This window comes from Papio anubis, chromosome 16, assembly GCF_008728515.1.
Source record: "Papio anubis isolate 15944 chromosome 16, Panubis1.0, whole genome shotgun sequence".
Taxonomy (NCBI): Eukaryota; Metazoa; Chordata; class Mammalia; order Primates; family Cercopithecidae; genus Papio; species Papio anubis.
The window spans coordinates 39,846,526-39,871,068 of NC_044991.1; the positions used below are offsets into that span (position 1 = coordinate 39,846,526).

General features: G+C 43.4%; 1 protein-coding gene across 4 annotated transcripts in view; it reads right to left on the reverse strand.

Moving 5' to 3' along the window:
• The window catches only part of SEC23B (SEC23 homolog B, COPII coat complex component), a 46,592-nt gene that overhangs the window by 11,466 nt on the left and 10,583 nt on the right, over window positions 1–24,543 (reverse strand). For 3 of the 4 annotated variants that reach the window (XM_021921271.2, XM_021921268.2, XM_021921269.2), the window contains exons 6-16: window positions 24,202–24,287; window positions 23,278–23,422; window positions 22,682–22,840; window positions 21,346–21,461; window positions 18,153–18,276; window positions 16,204–16,284; window positions 13,166–13,255; window positions 7,533–7,639; window positions 6,771–6,924; window positions 3,739–3,816; window positions 978–1,139 (exon numbers count right to left, since the gene is read on the reverse strand). In XM_021921271.2, the coding sequence (XP_021776963.1) occupies window positions 978–1,139; window positions 3,739–3,816; window positions 6,771–6,924; window positions 7,533–7,639; window positions 13,166–13,255; window positions 16,204–16,284; window positions 18,153–18,276; window positions 21,346–21,461; window positions 22,682–22,840; window positions 23,278–23,422; window positions 24,202–24,287 (1,302 nt within the window). Of the gene's footprint in view, window positions 1–201; window positions 263–977; window positions 1,140–3,738; window positions 3,817–6,770; window positions 6,925–7,532; window positions 7,640–13,165; window positions 13,256–16,203; window positions 16,285–18,152; window positions 18,277–21,345; window positions 21,462–22,681; window positions 22,841–23,277; window positions 23,423–24,201; window positions 24,288–24,543 lie in introns of those variants that run through there. The other variant, XM_021921272.1, reaches the window with a different exon arrangement.

The following is a 24,543-nucleotide window of genomic DNA, read 5'->3' on the forward strand; positions in this document are numbered from 1 at the left end:
AATTATTTCAATAATGAAAGTAAGTTGTACTCAATAAAGAAAATTTTAAAATGTGTACCCAAGAATAACAAATATTGATATTTTGGTTTTTTTCCATATAGTTCTTTATTTTTGCAGGGAATATTTAGAAAAGTTTCTATTTTGACTTTTTTTCATGTAACATTTTTACATAAGGACTTTCTATTTTATTATGTTACATACATTTTGTGAATACTGTTGGCCCTCCATATCGGTGGGTTCCACATCTGAAAATTCAACCAACCTTGGATTGAAAATATATGAAAAAAATATGCATCTGTACTGCACATGTACAGACTTTCTTGTCATTATTCCCTAAACCATACAGTATGACAATTATTTACATAGCACTTACATAATAGGTATTATAACTAATCTAGAAATGACTTAAAGTACATAGGAGGATGTGCCTAGGTTACATGCAAATATTACACAATTTTATATTAGTAACTTGAGTATCTAAGAATTCTGGTATCTGAGGGAGGTCCTGGAACCAATCCTCCATGAATACTGAGGGTCAACTGCATTTCTAAGGTTACTTATTTATTTTCCTATATTAAACATTCGGATTGTTATTTGATTCACTATTATAGTGGTTCCTTTACTATTTTTTTTTTTTTTTTGCACAAAGTCTATTCTGTATCTAGGAGTCTTTCTTTCAGTTACAAGACATGGAATTGCTGGATGTAAGTATCCAAGCACAAGGAAAAAGAAAGCAACCATGTTATTTCTTAAAGTTTTTTACATTTATTCCTGCCTTCCACAAATATGTCTTTGACATTTTCCTAAAGGTATTTTTTAATAGAAATTTAAATTAAATTTAATTTAATAATTTAAATTACTATAAAAACTCAAAGTTTTATTTTTTTACAGTTCTGCTCTCTAAGTAAATTTGCTTAAAAAAGAATATACAAGTTAGGTATTCCAATCCTCAGGAAAGCACTCAGGTAGAGCCTTACCTCTGGTGGCCCATGAAAGGAGTAAGAGTAGAGAATGGGCTGGATCATGATGAGGGACTGGGTCAGGTCCTGCCGGGCAAAATGATGTCTGTAATATGACGACTCATCAGGACTATTGTTAAACACTTGAAGAAATGGAGATCTTCTCAGATGGAACATGAACTGCATTCACAAAGAATGAAAGAGAAATGCATATAGTTGTAACCTTCTTAGACACCCACAGAGTAGATCTACCTCAGGGGTCTGAAATAGGAGAACCCAGAAAAGGGCTCTCTGGGTTCACAGAACAGAAAGCATAAGGTGGTACCAGGGGCTGGGGAAAGAGGAAAACTGGGAGTTGTTGCTTAATGAGCACAGAGTTTCAGCTCTGCAAAGTGAAAAACTCTAGACATCAGTTGCTCAATAATGTGAATACACCTAACACTACTCAACTGTATGCTTAAAAATGGTTAAGATGGTAAATTTTGTTGTGTGTTTTACCACAATTAAAAATTAAATTATTTTATTTATTTACTTATTTATTTATTTTTAACAAGGGCCTCTGGCTGGGCGTGGTGGCTCATGCCTGCAATCCCAGCACTTTGGGAGGCCAAGGCAGGCAGATTACCTGAGGTCAGGAGTTCGAGACCAGCCTGACCAACATGGAGAAATCCCATCTTTACTAAAAATACAAAATTAGCCGGGCATGGTGGCGGGCACCTGTAGTCCCAGCTACTCAGGAGGCTGAGGCAGGAGAATCGCTTGAACCCAGGAGGCGGAGGCTGTGGTGAGCCAAGATCGCGCCATTGCACTCCAGCCTGGGCAACAAGAGCAAAACTCCGTCTCAAAAAAAAAAATTAAAAATTAAAAAAAAAAAATATATATATATATATATTTTTAAAAAGGGCCTCTGGGTATGTCAGAGCTTCCACAGTTAAAAGAAATGCCAAAGAAACATTTCCAGAGTCACTGTGCCAGGCAGTGGAGACAGAATATCTGCTCTCAGAGAAGTCAGACCCAGTGAGAAAGGCACACTTGGGGCTACGAGTTATGAGCCAGCGTATAGGATAGCACTGGGGAGGTGGGGGTGGAGGGCCAGGAGGAGACTTCCTAGAGCTCTGGGGACTGACAGTGCACCCTGAGAGACGTGGCTGAGGAGGCCACAGCGCCAGGGGGAAGGGGATTCCAGGCACAGGAACAGCAGATGACGGCTCAGGACACAAGCTGGGATGGTGAAGTATGGGTGCAGGGGAGAAAGGGACAAGGGATGACACTGCAGCCATAGGTTCTCACCCTCGAGGATGAGAAGAAGGGGTGGGGACAGACTTTCAGCTCACGTTAAAGAGTTGCCAGAACATGAAAATGAGCTGCCTTGTGAAGTATAAAGCTTCCTGAGACTCCAAATATTGAATCATAGGTTGCTAAATAATAATCAAGGCTGACATTCAATACATCCTACTGATGCAAGGCACAAAGCACTTGACAAGAACTACTTAATCCTTCCAATAAGCCCATGAGGTAAGTTCTCTTACCATCCCTAGTTTACCGGTGAGGAAACTAAGGCACAGAGGGGTGAGCAACTTGTCCAAGACACTCACCCCACCACTGAGTGTCACAGCTGGACTGTACACCAGGCCGCCTGGCTCTAGAGACTGGGCTCTTGGCCTCTCTCCTAGAATGCCTTGACAGAAGGAATCTGAGAAAGCATTTCATCTGGTTTTCAAGCTGTGCTCTTAGAGTTTTCATCAAGTCCTCAGGGGCCCAGGGATGAGGGCTCTGGTGGGACCCACTATGGGGGTGGTACATGGGCACAACCAGAGAAGCGCCAACTCTATCTGCTTTATGTGCTGGCTTTTCAGGGCAGCTCCTCTCAAAGAAAGGATTCTATGACTTAAAAAAAAAAACAACCCTGCAAATCACTTCACCAGAGCAACTCCCCACTGCTAGAGGTGGGAAACCAAACTCTACAGGGCTCTGGAACTTCCTCTAAGGTCAGCCCAGCGGGGCCAGCACTGGAACCTCACCCTGACTCTGGCTGGTCCAGGGCTCTTCCCGCAACACAACACAACTTTAACCTCTCACACATGGGCACCTCAGAGTCCCAGGCACCTGCTATGGAGCTAGGTCACATTTAGTGCTGAACAGGTGACTGGCATTGTGCTAAATATTTAATACTCAATTGGCCTCAGCTCCTGCAATCCTTATAGACACCCATGAGTTACACTCTATTTGCTAAATTACAATGGAGATGGAAATTCATCTACTTTTCCCGCTCCTCTCTCTTGTCCAATGGCTTCCAAAGGCTTTGCTCATGCTGAGTGCAGTTACTTTCAGGAGCTGCTTATTGCTCACTCCTGGTTGTGATGCACATAATAACCACAGACATATTATTAAATACTTGTTGCACTAACTGTGGTTTTGTTTTGTTATATTCATCTCCATGTGTGCTCATTTTCTTGGTTTGTCGCTGAGGTAGCTGACTGTTTCCCCAGAACTTCTACACATCAGAGATATTTTTTATGGCCTTATATCAATGATCCTATTTTGCAAGTTCATGAAAATGTATGCATGAGTTTCCTCCCCTCTGCATGTCATCTTTATCTTCTATAGGGCTTAGGGTGCTGTCTTGCCTCGACACACATTCAACTTGGGTTGAACAATCTCTGTCACCTATAGACTGAGTCTCAAGACATTAAAAAGCCTTCACTTTACCCTGAGAATAAAGTTAATTTCTATCAAAATTTACTGTTCTGTAGTTATTTTAGAAACATATATTACTTACCTGAGGATACAGAGAAAAGGAATCTGATAACCTAAAAGAAGTGGGGTCTTCTTTGTTATACTGTCCAAACTTTTGACACTATGGAAAGAAAATACCAAAAAACAAACAAACACACACAAAGAGAGAGAGAAAAATCTAAGTTAGCATTACCTGGAAATATTCTTGGACTAAGCTACATCCAGTCTGAACTCTGCCACTTACTGTAAGTCCTAGACTAGCACTTCTCAAGCAGGCAAATGACCAGGGGGGACTTGTTAAAATGCAGGCTCTGGCCGGGCGTGGTGGCTCACACCTGTAATGCCAGCACTTTGGGAGGCTGAGGCAGGAGAATGGCGTGAATCTGGAAGGCGGAGCTTGCAGTGAGCCGAGACTGCAACACTGCACTACAGCCTGGGCAACAGAGCGAGCCTCCTTCTCAAAAATAATAATAATAATAAGAAGAATAAATTTAAAAAAAAAAATGCAGGCTCTTGGGAGGAATTGAAGATTCTGCATCTCTAATCAGCTCCCAGGCAGTGCTGGCCTGAGGACCGCCCTGACCAGAGAAGCTAGGTGAACTCTTCCAGGCACCTGTTCCACATGAAAACCCTCTAACATCATGAAAACTAACAATTACAGTTACGCTTTGATGTTCTCTCACACTAAAACTCAAATTTATTTCTCCCAATGGCAGATTTCTGAACCACAATGTTTTCTCCTCCTGCCTTTATTTCTGCTCACACATTTCTGGTCACTAAAGAATTGGGTTATTCACCATTTAAAGAAACCCCATTTCTAACAATAACTTTCTTCCCACAAAATCTGGTGTCCTTCCGCAGTTCTCATCTTCTTGAATTTCCTAGCAGCGTGAGCCTGGTGACTGCCCAAACGTCTTGAAACTTTCTCCTTCAGCTGCTAATACATCACTTTCCTACTTCTCATAATCTCTCCAACCAACCCTTTTCTGCCTTCTTCAATGGTTTTGTTTTCCTCCTCCCCCTAACTGTGAACTCCTTGGGGGTTAGTTCTTGGCCCCCTCCTCCTATCCTCACTGTTATGGGTACAAATGAACACTAGAGCCAGATGGGTGTCACCCAAATCCACCCTCCAGTGTCCAGTGCTGACCTCTAGCCTGAGCCCCAGTCAGGACACCCACCCAAATATGGGAGTTTTCGTGAGACATACTTTTGCAAGTTCACATTCAATTATCAAAAATAAACTATTACATTAAAAAAAGAGATTCACCTTCTCTCACCCTAAAATTGCACTCCTTTCCCATCTTCTACCTCACCACCACTCATGCAGTTACCCACGTGTGAAATGTCACTCAATGCTGACTTTTTGGTTTTTGACTTTACAAAGAATCATTTCATCAAGTTTTATCAATTCTTTCAGTTTACATTCTGATTTCAAACCTTCAGCTTCCTCCATCTCTACTGCTACTACGCTGGTCTCAGCACCATTGAGCCTGAAAAATCTTCCATTCACAACAATAGCCTTTTCTCCTTGCAAATGTGCCTCACATGGTGATATTAAACGTAAACACAAGCATCATGCCGACGTCACACCCCTGCTTAACAATCACACCCAAGTCTCCCTTGCTCCCTAAAGGTAAGGAGCTCCCCAATCAAGTGTACCTTCCCTGACTCTGTTCCCCACTGCACAACCTGGCCTCATGTGACACTGGTTTCTCCAAAGTCCTCAGCATAAGCTAAAAGACCCAGCTAGCTCCCGCGGGCTCATTCCTGCTAGCTCTCCACTCAGCAGGTCTTGCCTTCTCCTCTCCAATGAAGCTATTCTTTAATAAAAAACCTGACTCAAGGCTCATTTCCACAGGAAGTCTTTGTTAACCACCTGGGCCCTCTGCCCTTTGAAATCTTAAAGCAGCACTTTTCAAATTATGTTTGAAATGTTGACACTTCCTGAAAAATGGATCCATGAGATAGCAAGGGCAAATAGAGGGCTGAACAAAATGAAACAGTTTCCTTACTGGGCCTTTCCATGGTGCCTTTGATCACAAACACATGCTGTGACTCTCCAGGAAGGTAAGATTATCGTGTGCCAATTATTGATTTATTGCCTTGTGCTGGCTCCACACTCACCCCCTTTGCCTGCTGTGCAATGGACATGGGCCCTTTCACTACCTCTCGTTTGCCAGCTGGCATGATATCAAGCTTTGTCAGTAGAGTGCGCTGGAGGTGTCAGCTTCGGGCGCCTGAGTGCTCACTCAGCAGCTTCCTGGGTGCCAGGTCCTGCTGCACCATGGCTTCCCCAGCGCTGAGTTCCTGAAGAACATGGCAGCCAGCAGCTAAAGCAGCATCCCTACATGCCCCCAAGGAGACATTTTCTGGTACACAGCTTTCCCTGGCACCCTGGAGGGTGGATTTTCTTCAAATTCTAGAGAGTGAATTTCTAGCAAGTTCCCCTGGCACAGCACCATGGCAACCTCTCTGCAAAAGACTCACCAAGCCATGGCCATGCCGTCCCAACTAGGTCTGGAACAGCCCTGGGGAGAGGGAGCACTGCCTTGGGTGCTCTACCTCAGCCCCAGAAGTAGTGGCTGCCCAATTCTCTATACTTCCTTCTAGCCAGTCTCTCTTCTACTCCCTTAGTATTATTTATAAAAAGACTTCCCCTGTTTAAATTACAGTGTTACTTCTTTCATCTTATTAAACCCAGACTGATATAAGGCATCTCCCTAAACTCACCAGGCCTGGATCCCTATCTCTAAAACTACTTTCCAGATTTAGAAGAAAAATACAAGACCAGAGCATTCGCAAAATGACTCAACTAAGTCAACTCAACCCACACAGATTTGTATCACTCTCCAAATGCTCCATGTGTGTTGTTTCTTCCCCAACTATAATGTAAATCTCCGAGGGGAAAATGCACATTTAACACGTCTTTACCAGAATGTCCAGTGGGTGGCATAAGGTAGGCAACTGATAAATTCTTGCTGATTCACTATATAATAATAATTAAGTGACAATTTTCTTCTCTCGAAAGTAAAGCAAAAACCAAGACTGAACCTAATGCCACTGTCCCCAATTTACCAGTCGGATGAGTTGTCGGTCCAGCCACCGGAGCACATCAGGTCCCTCCTCTGACTCCGCTCGGAACACCCCCAGCCGTGCCATCAAGACTGCTGCAGCCTCCTGGTCAAATGCTGCTTCTATGTGCCTGAGCTGACTCTGTACATCTGCCCAACTGACAATTCCAGAGTTAGTGCCATGCTTATGTTTAGGAGAGAACAGAAAGCCAGACATCCATTCAGATAAAGAAACACAGGGTAGGTGCAGTGGCTCATTCCTGAAATCCCAACACTTTGGGAGGGCGAGGTGGCAGGATTGCTTGAGCCTAGAAGTTCAAGACCAGCCTGGGCAACATTGTGAGATTCCCATCTTGCTACAAAAAGTAAAAAAATTAGCCAGTTTTGGTGGCAGGTGCCTAGGGTCCCAGCTACTTGGGAGGCTGAAGTGGGAGGATCACTTGAGTATGGGAGGTTGAGGCTGCAGTGAGCTGTGATTGTGCCACTGTACCCCAGCTTAGGCAACAGAGCAAGACTGTCTCCAAATGGTAATAAATAATAAGTTTTAATCTATATTTCCTACAAAAAGATGATGCTTCTAGGCAAGTATTCATAGACCCAATTGGGTTAGCCAAAAATGCCTCCCCTTCTGATCAAATAAGCCAATGAGGTCTGGTGAGAACCATTCAATGGAATCAAAAAGACAGACTAACAAATGTTAAAGTATCTCTTCAAGGGAAAAATGTCAAGTCAGTTCCTCAACAGAAAGGAAACCGGGGCTGCTTACTTTCGGGCGATGGTGGTCACGCGGATGCGTCTCTGGGTGCTGGAGTGCTGATAATGCGTGACGAATTGGATCGCTCCTCTGCCTCCTTGGGGGATCGGGGCGTTGTGCTGCAGGGTGAGAGGCCATAACTTTGTCTGTTATGGGCACGACTCAAACACAGTGACAGAGCCCACTGTACTCTTCTAAAATGACTGACACAGCAATGATGGGAAGGTTCTTGACACATTTTGAAGGGCACACTTAGGATTTGCACATTTCACTGCATATAACCTTTATCTCCAAAAAAGATGAAGAACTACATTCAATACTGAACTTAAGTTAATGATACACCTGCTGAAGGGTTTAGGCATGAAATACATGGATGACTGCGGCTTGTTTTGAAATGCATCAAAACGAAGATGGATTGATGGATCACAAACTGGACGAGTTATTGCTGATGAATTGTCCAGTCTGTGATGGACTGTTAATCATTAAACAAACACAGGCATCCCTCACTTATTTGCAGATTTTTTAACAAATTGGAGATTTGTGGCAATCATGCATCAAGCAAGTCTATCAGCGCCGGTTTTCCAACATGTGCACACTTCATGTCTCTGTGTCGCAGTTCAGTAATTCTCACAATATTTCAAACTTTTTCATTATTATTATATATCTGCTGTGGTGATCTATGATCAGTGATCTTTGATGTTACCATTTTAATTGTTTTGGGGTGCTACAAACTGCACCCATATAAGATGGCAAACTTAACTGATAAATGTCGTGTGTATTCTGGTCGCTCCACTGACTGACCTTTCCCTCATCTCTCTCCTCCTCCTTGGGCCTCCCCTATTTCCTGAGATACAACAATATTGAAATGTGGCCCACTAATAACCCTACAATGCCCTCTAAGTGTTCAAGTGAAAGGAAGAGTCACACGTCTCTCACTTTAAATCAAAAGCTAAAAATCATTAATCTTAGTAGGGAAGGTACGTTGAAAGCTAAGATAGCTGAAAGCTAGGCCTCTTGCCCCAAACTGCCAAGCTGTGAATGCAAAGAAAAAGTTGGAAATTAAAAGTGAATACGTGAATGATAAGAAAGTGAAACAGCCTTATTGCTGATGGGGAGAACGTTTTACAAGTCTGAATAGAAAATCAAACCAGACACAACATTCCCTTAAGCCAGGGCTTAATCCAGAGCAAGGTCCTAACTCTCTTCAATTTATGAAGGCAGAGAGAGGTAAGTAAGGAAGCTGCAGGAGAAAAGCTGGAAGCTGGCAGAGGTTGGTTCCTGAGGTTTAGGGAAAGAAGCCATCTTCATAGCATAATGGCACAAGGTGAAGCAGCATGTGCTGATGTAGAAACTGCTGCAAGTTATTCAGATTAGCTAAGATCACTGATGAAGGTGGCTACACGAAACAACAGATTTTCAATGTAAAGGAAATAACTCTTCTGTTGGAAGAAGATGTCATCTAGGATTTTCACAGCTAGAGAGAAGTCAATGCCTGGCTTTAAAGCTTCAAAGGGCAGGTTGACTCTCTCGTTAGGAATTAATGCAACTGGTGACTTTATTTTGTTTTTCTAAGACGGGGTCTTGCTCTGTCACCCAGGCTGGAGTGGAGTGGCATGATTTCAGCTCACAGCAACCTTGGCCTCCCAGGCTTAAGAGATTCTCCCACCTCAGCCTCCCAAGTAGTTGGGACGACAGGCTTACACCACCACATCTGGCTATTTTTTGTATTTCTGGTAGAGGTGAGGCCTCACCACATTGCCCAGACTGGTCTTGAACTCCTGAGCTCAAGCAATCCATCCACCTGGCCTCCCAAAGTGTTGGGATTACAGGTGTGAGTCACCGCCCCCAGCCAGCTGGTGACTTTAAGTTGAACCCAATGCTCATTTACCATTCCAAGTATCCTAGGACTCTTAAGAATTGTGCTCAATCTATACTTCCTGTGCTCTACAAAAGGAACAACAAAGCCTGGATGACAGCATGGCTTACTAAATATTTAAAGCCCACTGTTGAGATCTGCTGCTCAGAAAAAAAAGACTCCTTTCAAAATATTACTGCTCATTGACAATGCACCTGTCACTCAAGAGCTCTGAGGGAGATATAAAGGAGATCAACGTTTTCATGCCTGCTAACACAACACCCATCCTGCCTCCCATGAATCAAGGAGAAATTTCAACTTTCAAGTCTTATTACTTAAGAAACACATTTTATAAGACTATAGCTGCCATACATAGTGATTCCTAGGATGGATCCGGGCAAAGAAAATAAAGAATCTTCTGAAAAGGATTCACCATTCTAGATGTCATTGAAACACTCATCATTCATGGGAAGAGGTCAAAATATCAACTTTCACAGGAGTTTGGAATTTTACTCCAATTCTCATAGACAATTTTGAGGGGTTTGAGACTTCAGTGGAGGAAGTCACTGAAGATGTGGTGGAAGCAGCAAGATAACTAGAATTAGAAGTGGATCCTCAGCTGGGCGCGGTGGCTTATGCCTGTAATCCCAGCACCTTCGAGGCCGAGGCAGGTGGATCACCCGAGGCCAGGAGTTCGAGACCAGCTGGGACAACATTGTGAAACCCCGTCTCTAATAAAAATACAAAAATTAGGTGGGTATGGTGGCAGGCACCTGTAATCCCAGTTGTTGGGGCTGAGGCAGCAGAATTGCTTGACCCTGGAGGCAGAGGCTGCAGTGAGCTGAGATGGCACCAACAAGCATCTCCAGTCTGAGCAACACAGCAAGACTCCATCTCCAAAAAAGTGGATCCTGGCCAGGTGTGGTGGCTCACACCTGTAATCCCAGCACTTTGAGAGACTGAGGTGGGAGGATCACTTGAGCCCAGGAGTTTGAGACCAGTCTGGGCAACAGAGAGACCCCATCTCTATTTTTTTTTTTTTTTTTGAGACGGAGTCTCCGTTGCCCAGGCTGGAGGCACAGTGGCACAATCTTGGCTCACAGCAAGCTACGCCTCCTGGGTTCACACCATTCTCCTGCCTCAGCCTCCCAAGTGGCTGGGGTTACAGGCACCCGCCACCATGCCTGGCTAATTTTGCTTTGTATTTTTAGTAGAGATGGGGTTTCACTGTGTTAGCCAGGATGGTCTCGATCTTCTGACCTCGTGATCTGCCCGCCTTCGCCTCTCAAAGTGTTGAGATTACAGGCATGAGCCACTGCACCCAGCCTTTTTTTTTTAGACAGAATCTCCCTCTGTCTCCCAGGCTGGAGTGCAGTGGCGCAATCTCGGCTCACTGCAACCTCCACCTCTCGATTTAAGCGATTCTCCTGTCTCAGCCTCCTGAGTAGCTGGGATTACAGGCGCGCGCCACCATGCCCAGCTAATTTTTCTCATATTTTTAGTAGAGACGGGGTTTCACCATTGTTGTTTAGGCTGGTCTCGAATTCCCGACTTCATGATCCGCCCGCCTCAGCCTCCCAAAGTGCTGGGATTACAGGCGTGAGCCACCGTGCCTGGCCTATTTTTTTTATTAAAAAGATAAAGAAGTGGATCCTGAAGATGGGCCTGAATTGCTACAATTTCATGATAAAACTTTAATGGATTCAGAGTTGTTTCTTATGGATAAGCAAAGAAAGTGGTTTGTTGAGATGCAATCTACTCCTCATGAAGATGCTGTGACATTGTTGAAATGACAAGAAAAGACTTACAATATTACATACACTTAGCTGATAAAGCAGCAGCAAGGTTTAAGAGCATTGATTACATTTTTGAAAGAAGTTCTACTGTGGGTAAAAAGCTATCAAACAACACTGCATGCTACAAAGAAATCTTTCCTGGAAGGAAGAGTCGACCAAAAATTTCATTGTTGCCTTATTTTAAGGAATTCCCAGGCCGGGTGCAGTGGCTCACACCTGTAATTCCAACACTTTGGGAGGCTGAGGCAGGTGGATCACTTGGGGTCAGGAGTTCAAGACCAGCCTGGCCAATGTGGCAAAAACCTGTCTTTACTAAAAATACAAAAACTAGCCAGGCATGGTGGCAGACACTTGTAATTGTAGCTACTCGGGAGGCTGGGGTGGGGGAATGGCTTGAACCTGGGAGGTGGAGGTTGCAGTGAGCCGGGATCACACCACTGCACTCCAGCCTGGGTGATAGAACGAGACTTTGTCTTAATTAAAAAAAAAAAAAAGAAGAAGAAAAGAAACTGCCACAGCCACTCACCCTACAGAACTACCAACCTGATCAGTCAGCAGCCAACATCATCAATGTAAGACCTTCCACCAGCAAAAGATTATGACTCGCTGAAGGATCAGATGATCATTAACATTTTTTAGCAATACAGTTGACCCTTGAGCAACACAGGTTTGAACTGTACGGGTCCACTTGCATGTGGATTTTCTTCTGCCTCTGCCACCCAAGACTACAAGACCAAGCCCTCCTCTTCCTCCTCCTCCTCAGCCTACTGAACATGAAGACGAGAGTATGAAGACTTCACGACGTCCATTTCCACTTAACAAACAGTAAATATACTTTCCCTCCCTTATGATTTTCTGAATAACATTCTCTTTTCTCTAGCTTACTTTATCGTAAGAATATAGGATATAATATATATTACTTACAAAATATGTGTTAATCAATGGTTATCGGTGAGGTTTCCAGTCAACAGTGGACTACCAGTAGTTAAGTTTGGGGGAGTTACGGTTGTATGTGGAGTTTTAACTGTGCAGTGTCGGCACCCCAACACTACTCAAGGGTCAACTGTAAAGTAGTTTTTTAATTAAAGAATGAACAGGCCAGGAGTGATGGCTCACGCCTGTAATCCCAGCACTTTGGGGGGCCGAGGTGGGCGGACTTCAGGTTTGTGAGATCGAGACCATCCTGGCTAACATGGTGAAACCCCGCCCTCTACTAAAAATACAAAAACGATTAGCCAGGGCGCGGGTGGCGTGGCACCTGTAGTCCCAGCTACTTGGGAGGCTGAGGCAGGAGAATGGCTGCGGAACCTCGCAGGTGGAGCTTGCAGTGAGCTGAGATGCGCCCACTGCACTCCAGCCTGGCGACAGAGCCGGTGACCTCGCCTCAAAAAAAAAAAAAAGAAAAAAAGAGTGAACAATGTTTTCAAAGACATAACACTATTTAACACTTAACACACTATAGTGTAAACATTACGTTTATATGCAGTAGGAAACCAAAATATTTATGTGACTTGCTTTATTGCAATATTCACTTTATTGTAGTAGTCTGGAATTGAACCCACAATATTTCCAAGGTATGCCAGTACAGTAAAATGTTAATTACAGAATCAAGTTGATGAGTGCACCTAGGTAGTACGTGTTCACTGCAGAATTCTTTCAATCTTTCTGTATGTTTGGCATTTTTCATAATAAAATATTAGAGAAAGAATCGATGCGCTCAAAAATTCACCGACATGATGATGACTAGTAAAATCCATTACACTTCTAATGACCTTATCAGTTCAACAATCAAGGGACAAAAGTAATTTGCTGCCTGACTCCGACTAAACCCTTGAAGGAATAAATAAGAGGAGGTCATGCCAGACTATCATCAGGCCTAATACAATACCCAAGGAATATTGGTTTGTGAAGAAAGTAACCAGAGACCACTGGTTTGAGATAAATCACAGAACAGGACACTAAGACATGAAGACATGTGAAGAAATCCAACTCACCTGATTGACAACTTCAAAATAGATGCCAAGTGTAGATGTAGGATCTAGGCCACAGATTTTCCACTGACTCGTGCCACCAACACCAAGTTCCTAGGGGTAGGAAGAGGAATTTAAAAAACAAAACCAGAAAACCATCCCTATGGTTAATCGCTAATGAAAAGTACTGACTGAGTAGGGCAGGCTACTTAGAGTACCTTCTTTTAGGACAACATTTAAGTTGAAATGAAATCTTCTACTGAAAAGAGAACAACTGCAGACCCGATGAAGGCTTAATATTTACATTTATACTTTAAAATTAAGCTTTTTATATTGACATTCTGACTAATTTTTATTATATCACGTATACTGCACATATATGTTGTTTATATTTATTTATTTTGAGATGGTCTCTCCCTCTGTTGCCCAGACTGGAGTGCCATAATACAATCACAGCTCACTGTAGCCTCGACCTCCTGGGTTCAAGCAATCCTCCTGCCTCAGCCTCCCAAAGTGTTGGGATTACAGGTGTGACCCATCATTCCGGGTTTACACATACACTCTGTGTGTGTGTGTGTGTCTGTGTGTGTGTGTGTGTGTGTGTGTGTTGGGGAGGTGTCTCCACATGACACATAACACTGAAATCCACAAATAATCAAGTCAGACTCTTAAGAAAGACTCTTAAAGTGAAATCACACAGCAGCTCTAAGGTGGAGAGCGGAGAGGGTGCGCTCTGTTCTGTCAGTACTTCCTAAGCTAGATAATGAGCTAGATGGATTCACGGGAGTTCACCTTCCTTGTAGTGGCCTTTTCTAAAGGAAGCAAGTGTTTATTATCTGCTGGAAGGTAAAGAGCTGTGCTCAGGAAAAAGGCCAAGAAGTCAAAGGAGCATTCATGCCTCCTCTTCTTGCCTTGCTAACCCCATTCTAAGCACCAGACAGATGACGGCTCCTCCAGAGCTCCAAAATATCATTTTCTTACTGATACACAAATTCCTTACTTAAACATTTGCTCTTTAGATGCCTTTATTGGAGAAACAATAAAGACAATTAGGAAACGACCATTTTATAACCCTCAAAGAAATAAACTGATTTGCGTGAAGATCAATGGATGCTAAAAACCATTAGGCTGTTGGCAAACAAGATTTTCATATTGTGCTACACACTCTCATTCAAAAGACTGCCCGCTCATGGCAAAGGGGAAAGTCTTCCCTTGCACTAGAAAGGCAGTGGGGCAGTCACCACCATCACCGTGCGATCTAACTCAGCACATCTAACATGGGACAGCAGACATAGTGCCTCTGGAGGTGACACAGCATGAAGTACACACTGCCCAGGAAGAATGTTTGGCAAAAAGGCTTCACCTGAATCTAAACACACCTTTAACCATAACTCTCACTTTACAAAGGCTATAGTATCAAATGCAATGCCGGTTGGGGGAAAAACAGCTACAAAGGGCATCTGGGGGGAAATTAGGGAAAAATATGAATTAGATATTAGGAAATTATTATTTTCTTAAGTTTGATAATGACATCGTGGTAGGAGAACATCCTTGTTTTTAGAAGATGCATACTGAAGTGCTTAAGGACTGTCATGATATCTGCAAATTATTTTCAAAGGTCAGCAAAAAAAAAGTTGATAAGTCAAATGTGGCAAATAAATGACAATCAGATAAAGCAAATGTGGCAAACAAGACAATACAGCAATTATGGCAAAATGTTAACAATCAATGACTAAATGGTAGGTATACAGAAATTCATCATACTCTTCTTCAAACTTCTCAGTATGTCTGAAAATTGTATTTTCCTAGTCTCTGCATCCTCATTCCCCAAACAAAACTTTCATGGCTGAATTCTACTAGAAAAATTAATTAGCTTGTACTAATTCATAAAAATGCCTTCTTAAACTATTTCAGGAAGTCTTCAGCAGGCAGATTTTAAGTCCATGAAAAATATTTTATAACAAGGCAGTCTTCCAAAGCCTTGCCAGGAAATAGGGGTACAAGCCCCTTAGTACTCTGGGAGTAACGAATGACTCATCAGATGGGCTTTAGGGCAGCAATCTGCCTCACTCAGAAGACTACAGGAATATGCTCTCAAATCGCCTTGCCTCTGCCAAGCTCAACAAAAGTTGAATCTATGTGGTCACTCAGGAACGTTTGTTGCTGACAACATGAAAGAAGACCCACACTTCCAGTGTGCCAGGCACGAACTGCTTCACCTGAACCAACTCACTTAAACCTCCTAACAATGCTGTAGAGCAGGCACTGTTATTATCCCCATTTGCCACGTAAGGATACTGAATCACACAGCAAATAAGTCCTTTGCTCGGGCCAGGTGTAGGGTGTAAACCTGCACCCTGGATCCACATCTGGTTCTCTGGTCTACCCTCCCACTGACGATGACAGTGAGGGAAGAACATGTCTGTGTAACCCCAGCCCAGGACCACCCTAGAGAGGCCTTGCCAAACCAAATGGTTTCCCTCCTAGCAAGTAAAGTATAATCAGAGGAAGTGGACAATAAGCAAAGCCGCTCATCCCAAAAGATAATTAAACTGTTCTCAAAATCTATTACAAGAGAAAACAGACGTCTGCACACACAGCAGTGTCACCCACTTCCACACCAACTCATGGTGGTCTCTGTTGTAAAAGGCTTGTTATTAGCTGAGTGAGACAAAGGTATCACCTCTAAGGGCAACGAGCAATAGGCTTACTCTGGAGGGACTGTGCTGAATGTTTGCCTTGTGCTGAACAGCATGGCATGGCTTCGGCACAAGGACCACGGGCAGTGGAGTCACGGACACTTGGGCTCTAGCTCCTTCATGTCAGTTCTGACCCTGAGCAAGATACTGAACCTTTCTGAGCCTCAGTTTCCTTCTCTCTAACCCTTTAGACGAACAGATGGAGTAACACCACCTCTCCGAGTAAAGTCATCAGTGAGGGTTAGCCCTTCTGTCACTGCAGACACATCCGACAGGTGACACATGTGAGATCATCATGCTCTGACACTTCTGGCGGGTTAAATCCAGGGCAGGAGGTGAGGGTGACGGAGTTGTTTTCCTTACATTTTCCGACACACACGGTCCTTTCACATTCAGAGATACGCATGGACCAATGGCTCCTGCAATCTTCAGTTCCCGAGAGGTCTATAACAAATACATGACAGTGTAAAGTTAAAGATCACTTCAATCCACCCTGCTCTCATCTTGGCCACAATGAAAGCTTAGAGGAGAAATATAACACTACTATTCTGCCAAGAGAAAACCCCACATGGATCATAACTACTTAGACCTACAAATTTCTCCGCAGCCACTGAGATTAAAACTTTAATAAAATCCGCCCTTAGAAACACGTGAAACAGGAGCATTTTCAACTCTCAAAACTTACTTTTTAAACTTTGAAATTACTGTACATGTAGATAACAATTCTAACAATACTACATTCTTTTCCAATTCCTTGTATGAATATATTCACATTCATGTATATCCATAATTATTTGCATATTCCTAATCAGAGAACATACTATTTTGTGTTGCTTTAAAAATACTTAATTCATGAACTCCAATATAATGACAAGGCCAACATACTTAGATTTTTAAAATGTGAATTCATTTCAAAAGTCCATCTTTAAAACAAAACCCTCAAACATTTAAGATTATGGTTTAAAGTTTAACCGAGATGATTTAATAATTATCTCTAATTCTCCAAGTAATAATTCCAATTATGTCTTCTAATGACGGCCCCCTACCTGCCCGCCAACCTGCGACTCTGTTGCCTAGGCTGAGTGCAGTGGCATGATCATAGCTCGCTGCAGCCTCAAACTCCTGGGCATATGTGATTTTCCCGCCTCAGCCTCCTGAGTAGCTGGAACCACAGGTGTGCACCACTGCATATGGTTAAATTTTTTTTTTTTAATCATTTATAGAGACAGGGTCTTGCTATGTTGCCCAGGCTGGTCTGTAATTCCAGAGCTCATGCAGTCACCCCACCTTGGCCTCCCAAAGTGCTGGGATTACAGACATGAGCCACCGACATGAGGCCTAACACCCTCTTCTAATGTTTTCTCAGTGATTTAGAATCAGCTGTATCAGGGCCAGGAGTCCCTACATGGGGAAAAAAAAATCTCGCTATGCTGTCTTTTTTTTTTTTCTGAGACAAAGTTTCACTCTTGTTGCCCAGGATGGAGTGCAATGGCACGATCTTGGCTCACCGTAATCTCTGCCTCCTACATAAGAGCAATTCTCCTGCCTCAGCCTCCCAAGTAGCTGGGACTACAGGCACGCACCACCACGCCGACTAGTTTTGTATTTTTAGTAGAGACGGGGTTTCTCCCTTTTGGTCAGACTGGTCTCAAACTCCCAACCTCAGGTGATCCGCCTGCCTCAGCCTCCCAAAGTGCTGTGATTACAGGCATGAGCCACTGTGCCCGGCCCAATGCTGTCTATTTTAGGGCACTCTGGCTATTCTTCAGGAAGGCATTAAACACAACCACGGCTCTGTGCAATGCAGTGAGCCATGCTGATGGCTGGGTGGATGCAGACCACTGTGTGGCTGCCCCTGTCCTCAGGCCACAGTGCTGCTCATAACACCCACCCTACTTCCTATTCTATCTCCTACTGCCTTGAAGCAGGGTGGAGCAGAGCCTGCAGGGGAACCAGGCAGCTCGTTACTTAGAACATAAATAAATATATAGGTCATACTCAATAAGAAAAGTGATAAAGTGAATAACATGCTTTGTAACAGCCATTTGGTTGAGATCCTCTTAATTGGCTTTTACACACCCGTGTCCAGCAGGTGGGGGTTGCCAGAAGTCTGGATATTGATTGAAAATGTAAGAACACTATAATTCCATTGAAGTTTTAAAAGTATGGCCAGGTACAGTGGCTCATGCCTGTAATTCCAGCACTTTGGGACACTGAGGTGGGAAAATTGCCTGAAGCCAGGAGTTTGAGACCAGCCTGGGCAGTACAGTGAGTCTACATAAAAAAAAAAAAAAAAAAAAAGTCTACTGTACCTTTACGTCCAAAGTAGCACCAAATGCCATTCGGAAATCTCCATTAAAATCTTTAGTAAAGATTCTTTGGAATGTCTGCTTGAAGAGAGAAGTGTTGAAAGAATCTCCCATTACCATGTAGCCTCTAGGTAAGAAGAAAACAATCAAGGGAATATTAGGAAGATTGAAAGCCATTCAGATGCTCCCTCAGTGTTTACAAAAATAATTTAAAGGAAAAAAGGAACCAGGTCCCCAAAGGTGCTACTGATTAATTTAAATATAAAAAACAGGCCGGGCACAGTGGCTCACGCCTGTAATCCCAGCACTTTGGGAGGCCGCGGGCGGATCACTTGCGGTCAGGAATTCAAGACCAGCCTAGACAACATCGTGAAACCCCATCTCTACTAAAAACACAAAAATTAGTAGCCATAATCCCAGCTACTCAGGAGGCTGAGGCAGGAGAATCACTTGAACCCAGGAGGCAGAGGTTGTAGTGAGCCAAGATCGCACCACTGCACTCCAACCTGGGTGACAGAGCAAGACTGCTTCTCAAAAAAAAAAAAAAAATTAATAAATAAGTAAATAATAAAATAAAATAAATTTAAAAAATAAAAAACAGCATGTTTAATTCACACTTAGGAAAGAAACTACTTCTAAAGCATTAAACAGAATAAGAACAAGTCTAATTCCTCTCACAGTTCTTTGGTATGGGAAAATACCCAGCCCTGTGGGAAATCCTTTTCAGGTTAATTTACTGCCTCAAAACACTGAATTCTTGACTTACAAGAATTATTTTTTCCAACTCATGAGTATTAACACTAATCCCTTACTGAAGTTAGAGGAAAACATTGTGTAAAATGTCAGCATTTCATGCATTTGGACAGAGAAGCACAGCTTGATGCAAGTTATGCCTCCAAACGTCATTCATAAAACAAGATCTCAGAATCCGGAAGAACACAAGAAAGATCATCTGGTCCGGCCATCTCAGAGCATCTGAACCATCTAGTGAGGAGTCAGCTATTTGGCACCAAATATCTACCTCTTCCTTAGTTTCCTGGAACAATGACGTTTTCCAGCCTGCCTTGCCTGTGGCCATGTGCCTCTGTTGGCGTGTGAGTTCTGCCTGTTACTGTGTCCTTTACGTGTGGAGTGTGTTCCTCCAGGAAGAGCAATCCTTCTTTGACCTTTCCTCCTTCCTGCTGCTGTAAATGGCTAGAGCTCCAGCAACTGTCTTGAGCCACCGATGGCATATGAATGCGGCAGAGCAGCTGAGTAGGAGCCTCAGCCCCTAATGACGATGAAAGCAACATACTAGCCCCGGGCTGCCCACCTCCAGAGAAATAAACTTATTTTGGGTTTTCTGTGACATTCACACAATTCTAATACTAACTCTCAACCAACCCCTCTACAAAATACCTGCCAAGTTACATCCAGACTAGGCTTGAACTCCTCCAGCATCGGGAGCTTCCTCCCCGAACTGTCCAATTCTGTGTTTGAACAGCTCTGTTAAGAAAGGCCCTTCTTGATATTGAGTGAAATTTCATTTGCCAGCAGCTTCCACCCACTGGTTTGGTTCTAGTTCCACCCTTTGGTCATATACAGAACAAATCAGATTCCTTCACGGGAAAGTCCCTCAACTGTTGAATACAGTTCTCACACCCCACGTGTCTTCAGCTTAATCTTTTCCAGCTCCTTCAATCATTCCTCACATGACAGTTTCCAGGACTCTCCACCACTGCTCTTCTTCAAACATCTCCAGTTCATCTCCTATCGCCCCTTGAAATTGCAATGCTCAGAAAAGAAAACAATATATTTGGATAAGGTGTGACTAGCACCAAAGAAACCAAGAATATGGTCTTCCCTGAAGATAATCTCCTCCTATAGCGCAGCCTAGGATCACCTTGCCTTTGCTGGAAGTCATCCCACACTGTTGGCTCACCTTGAGCTGTACTAACACATGTGTGCACCAGATAGTAATTCTTCACAGAAAAAGTTCACACAAACTCTAGTACACAATCTAAGGGTGTTCACAAATACACTAAAGCTTTTCTATGGACATTCTGAGTCAGAACTCCTGGAAGGCCCTGGTAGGAGTTCATACTATTAAATGTGGATTACTGAGATAGCTATATCAGTATCATTTGGGACCCTAATTCTATCACCTAACTCATCTGCTGCACTCTAGGACAACTCCAGCTGATTCTGGTTCTACCTTCTATTCCCTTTACTCACTGGGGACCAGCAGCATCACCCGGGAGCTTGTTAGAAATGCAGAATCTCAAGCCCATTCCACAGCTTTATGATGCTTCTCAAACTTCTGTGCATGCAAATCACCTGCAATATTGTTCAAATGCAGGTTCTGATTCAGGTCTAGAGTGAGGCTCAAGATGCTGCATGGTCCTCAAACTCGGCTCTATGTTAGAATCACGGGAGAAACTTTTAAAATGCTGATGCCCAGGCTACACCTCATGCTAACTAAATCAGAATCTCTGAGGAGAAGACCTAAAGAAAGAGTAGTTTTTAAAGCTTCCCTGAAGATAACAATAGGTAGCCAGCTTCAGACCAGTGCTCATCAGCGGTTCCTACACTTTCATGTGCCCCAGAATCTCCTAGAGAGCTGTATTCCTGGGGTTTCCAATTCAGGAGGTCCGGGTAAGGCCTAGAAATATACAATTCCAATCAGTTCCCAGGAGCCCCTAAGGCTGCAGGTCTGGACACCACCACATGTTGAGAACTACTGCTCCACACTCTGGCCTGTGAATATAATACTGAATTAGGCTCTGCGTCAGTACAGCCTCTAGGTTGAGTGCACTTGGAATTAGCCACAAAGTACGGCCACTTAGCCAGGTCAAGTTTCTCCTAGTTGCTTCAGCATTCAGACCCTGTTTTCCCCACTTCTCAAAAGGAAGTGCCCTGATCAGGGCCAGATAGTCCATACTGCTTGCTTTCCTGGCTTGGTCTCTGTAAAAGTGTTAACAACTCTAAGGAAGAAATGAAGTTACTCTGAAATGACTTGTTTGTAGTGAACCCTTAAGCCCTCCTACTAATCACTGCTTCCTTCTCCAAGGAGCCCTCCCCAGTCACTGAAACCACAGCCCAGAGCTACCTGAAAGCTTCTCCAAGTTGGCCATGCCCATTCCTATGGCTCCATCACTAATTTCTCTTTCCTTAAAATAACACTCTCACTCTGCCCAGGTTTTTGCTGTCAACATACCCAGTAAGATTTGCACAACATTTCATCTCCAAAAGTCCAGTTTGATCAAGGGCACAAGCATAAATATCAATGCAGTGACCATTTGCAGCTGTTCGATTAGCAAGCATCTCATAGTGCTGTGAAGAGAGGAAAGCTATCATTAGGAAACACTGACATTATTCCCAAGGTATACCTGAATACACCAAAGGAGGTAATCAAATATAAAAATATGTAAATCATTTTCTTTTCTCTTTTTGTGATAGTCTCTCTCTGTTGCCCAGGCTGGAGTGCAGTGGTGCGATCTCCACCTCACGGGTACAAGTGATCCTCCTGCCTCAGCCGCCCAAGTAGCTGGGATTAAAAGCATGCGCCACCATCCCCAGCAAATTTTCGTAATTTTATTTATTTATTTTTTGAGACGGAGTCTCGCTCTGTCGCCCAGGCTGGAGTGCAGTGGCGCAATCTTGGCTCACTGCAAGCTCTGCCTCCCGGGTTCACGCTATTCTCCTTCCTCAGCTTCCTGAATAGCTGGGACTACAGGTGGCCGCCACCGCGCCCGGCTAATTTTTTGTATTTTCAGTAGAGACGGGGTTTCACCGTGGTCTCGATCTCCTGACCTTGTGATCCGCCTGCCTCGGCCTCCCAAAGTGCTGGGATTACAGGCGTGAGCCACCGCGCCCGGCCTCGTAATTTTATTTTTATTTATTTTTTGAGACAGAGTCTCACTCCATCACCCAGGCTGGAGTGCAGTGGCGCGATCTCAGCTCACTGCAACCTCTGCCTCCCAAGTAGCTGAAATTACAGGCACATGCCACCACACCCAGCTAATTTTTGTATTTTTAGTACAGACGGGGGTTTCGCCATGTTGGCAAGACTGGTCTCAAACTCCTGACCTCAAGTGATCCGCCTGCCTTGGCATCCCAAAGTGCTGGGACTACAGGCATGAGCCACCACGCCTGGTTTAATTTTTGAATTTTTAGTAGAGACAGGGTTTCACCATGTTGGTTAGGCTGGTCTTGAACTCCTGACCTGAAGTGATCCACCCCCTCCTTCCAAAGTGCTGGGATTACAGCTGTGAGCCACCAGGCCCAGCCTGGAAATCATTTTCAAAAATATCTGAATAAAATAAAAATATAGTTTTCAATCTCAAAACCCTTTGAGTAGTTTTAAGGTAACTTACTCCAATTAAGGTCTGAAAGTAGGAGCAATAATTTAATAGCAGCTAGGATCGGAAAACTGTCTCTGAAACAGCGTCTTGCTGACTATGACACATGACAGCAAAGTAGCTGTCACTCCAGAGCAGCCCAAACCTGACAATGGGCTTTCAGAATTACAGCCCATACCCAAGAGCACCTACCTTGGTTGCCTTTTTCATGAATCGTGCATTATCTTTCTCAATATCATGCCAAGAACGAATAGGAATCTTTAATTCATCTCCAACCACCATGCCAGGCCCTTGGGTAGGGGGACCTCCAGTAAACAGCATGATTCTGGCTCCCGTGTTTGGAAAAGTGCCCTAAAATAGCGAATGGCAGCATGTTAGAAGTATACAGCCCCACCTCTGTGTATGGTTTCAATTTCCCAATAGAAATACTCCGAAGATGCGTTCTCTCCAGCTGTTCTAAAAAGTGGTGATACTGCAGAATAATACAGATGATAATGCAGAAAAGCAGCACTTACCTTCTTCCAACCTGATGGGTTTGCACACTTTTATTAACTCGCTGTGAGTGCTCCCCATTGCTCTAATTCTCAGTTTTTCATGAAAACTTTTGGCATTTTCAAAATGTTGAGGGGCTCCCTCAACGTGAATGATAATGATGCCTGAAATGCTTTCTGATACATTAACACACATGGTTGACTTAGATCACAAGTGATTTTCAAACAAAGTCAACAAATATATTTTCCGAGAACAAGTTTGTATGATTTGAGAGGTCCTGGTAAATTCCAAATTACCTCCAGCAAGCCAACAGCAATGGACAAAGCAACGCCAGTGGATCGCAAAGGTCTCTTCCCCTGAGTTACTGGCCATGGGTCCCTCTGTAGCTCCCCAAGAAGATCAGTGAGGTTCATATCAATCTTGTGAACAGGCTGCAGAAATCTGCAAGATTTTGAACAGACACATCAACCCAGATTGAATAAAGTACTATGGTCTTCAACACTAGATGCTACACAATTATTGCTCTCCAAGATAATCATTCAGAGTAGTAAACGACTGGTAATTTTTTTTCTTCAAAGCTATCTCTCTACTAACACAAAACAATTTAAAGCAGTTTTATTGAGGGATATAAAGCCCAATACTTAGCAATTTAAATATGTTGCATGGAAAAAAAATTGTCTTGAAAAGAAGCAATTCAGTTTAATTAATTTTTAGGCAGCAAAGAAATCCTAAGGACGTGCCTAACACAAGTTCAGTCTATGTGAGGTCCATTTACGTGGACAATTGTCATCATTCCTCATCATTCTAATCTGTGCTTCTCTTAAGCCTTGAGAGTAAGAGGTTGTCTTCAGCATGTCGGGCGATGCATTTTATCGAGCTTGCTAGCCCAGTCTAGGGCAGCCCCAGGCGCTCAATGGGCTGAGTGAAGTGAATACCCGGTCTTAAGTATGTTTGAGGACACATGAAAGAAGTCTTTTCAGTTTTTCCAGTTTTACTTAAGCATCAAAAAGGACATCAGATGTGGAATGTCTAAGCACAGCAATTGAGCACAGTGGTCTCAAAACCTTTTTGATAAAACACTGAATACTGATGAGGCTTAATCATTTATCTTTTTCTCTAATAATAAGAAAATAAAAGTTCTAATATTTTTCTTTCCTTACTTCCGTGGATCATCTGCCTGTGCATCATAGTACATGTAACACTTCATGTTAGGATCTCACCTGGTTGAAGCAAAAGGGTGCTCCTGTGGTTGCACAGGTCGTGCTTGCTGCATGGGCATGGCTGGCTTGGTCAGGCCCAACATATCCTTAAAAAAAAAGGCCAAAAAGATTCATTTCCAGTGACACGAAAAGTGAATGACTAATTTTTAAGAAATGTCCTCAATTGGGTGTGGTGGCACGTGCCTCTAGTCCCATCTACTCAGGAGGCTGAGGTGGGCCAATGGCTCGAGCCCAGGAATTCAAGGCTACAGTGAGCCATGATCACACCACTGAACTCCAGCCTGGGCTACAGGCTCTTTTAAAGAGACCCTAGTCTCTTTAAAAGAAAAGGAAAGAAAAAAG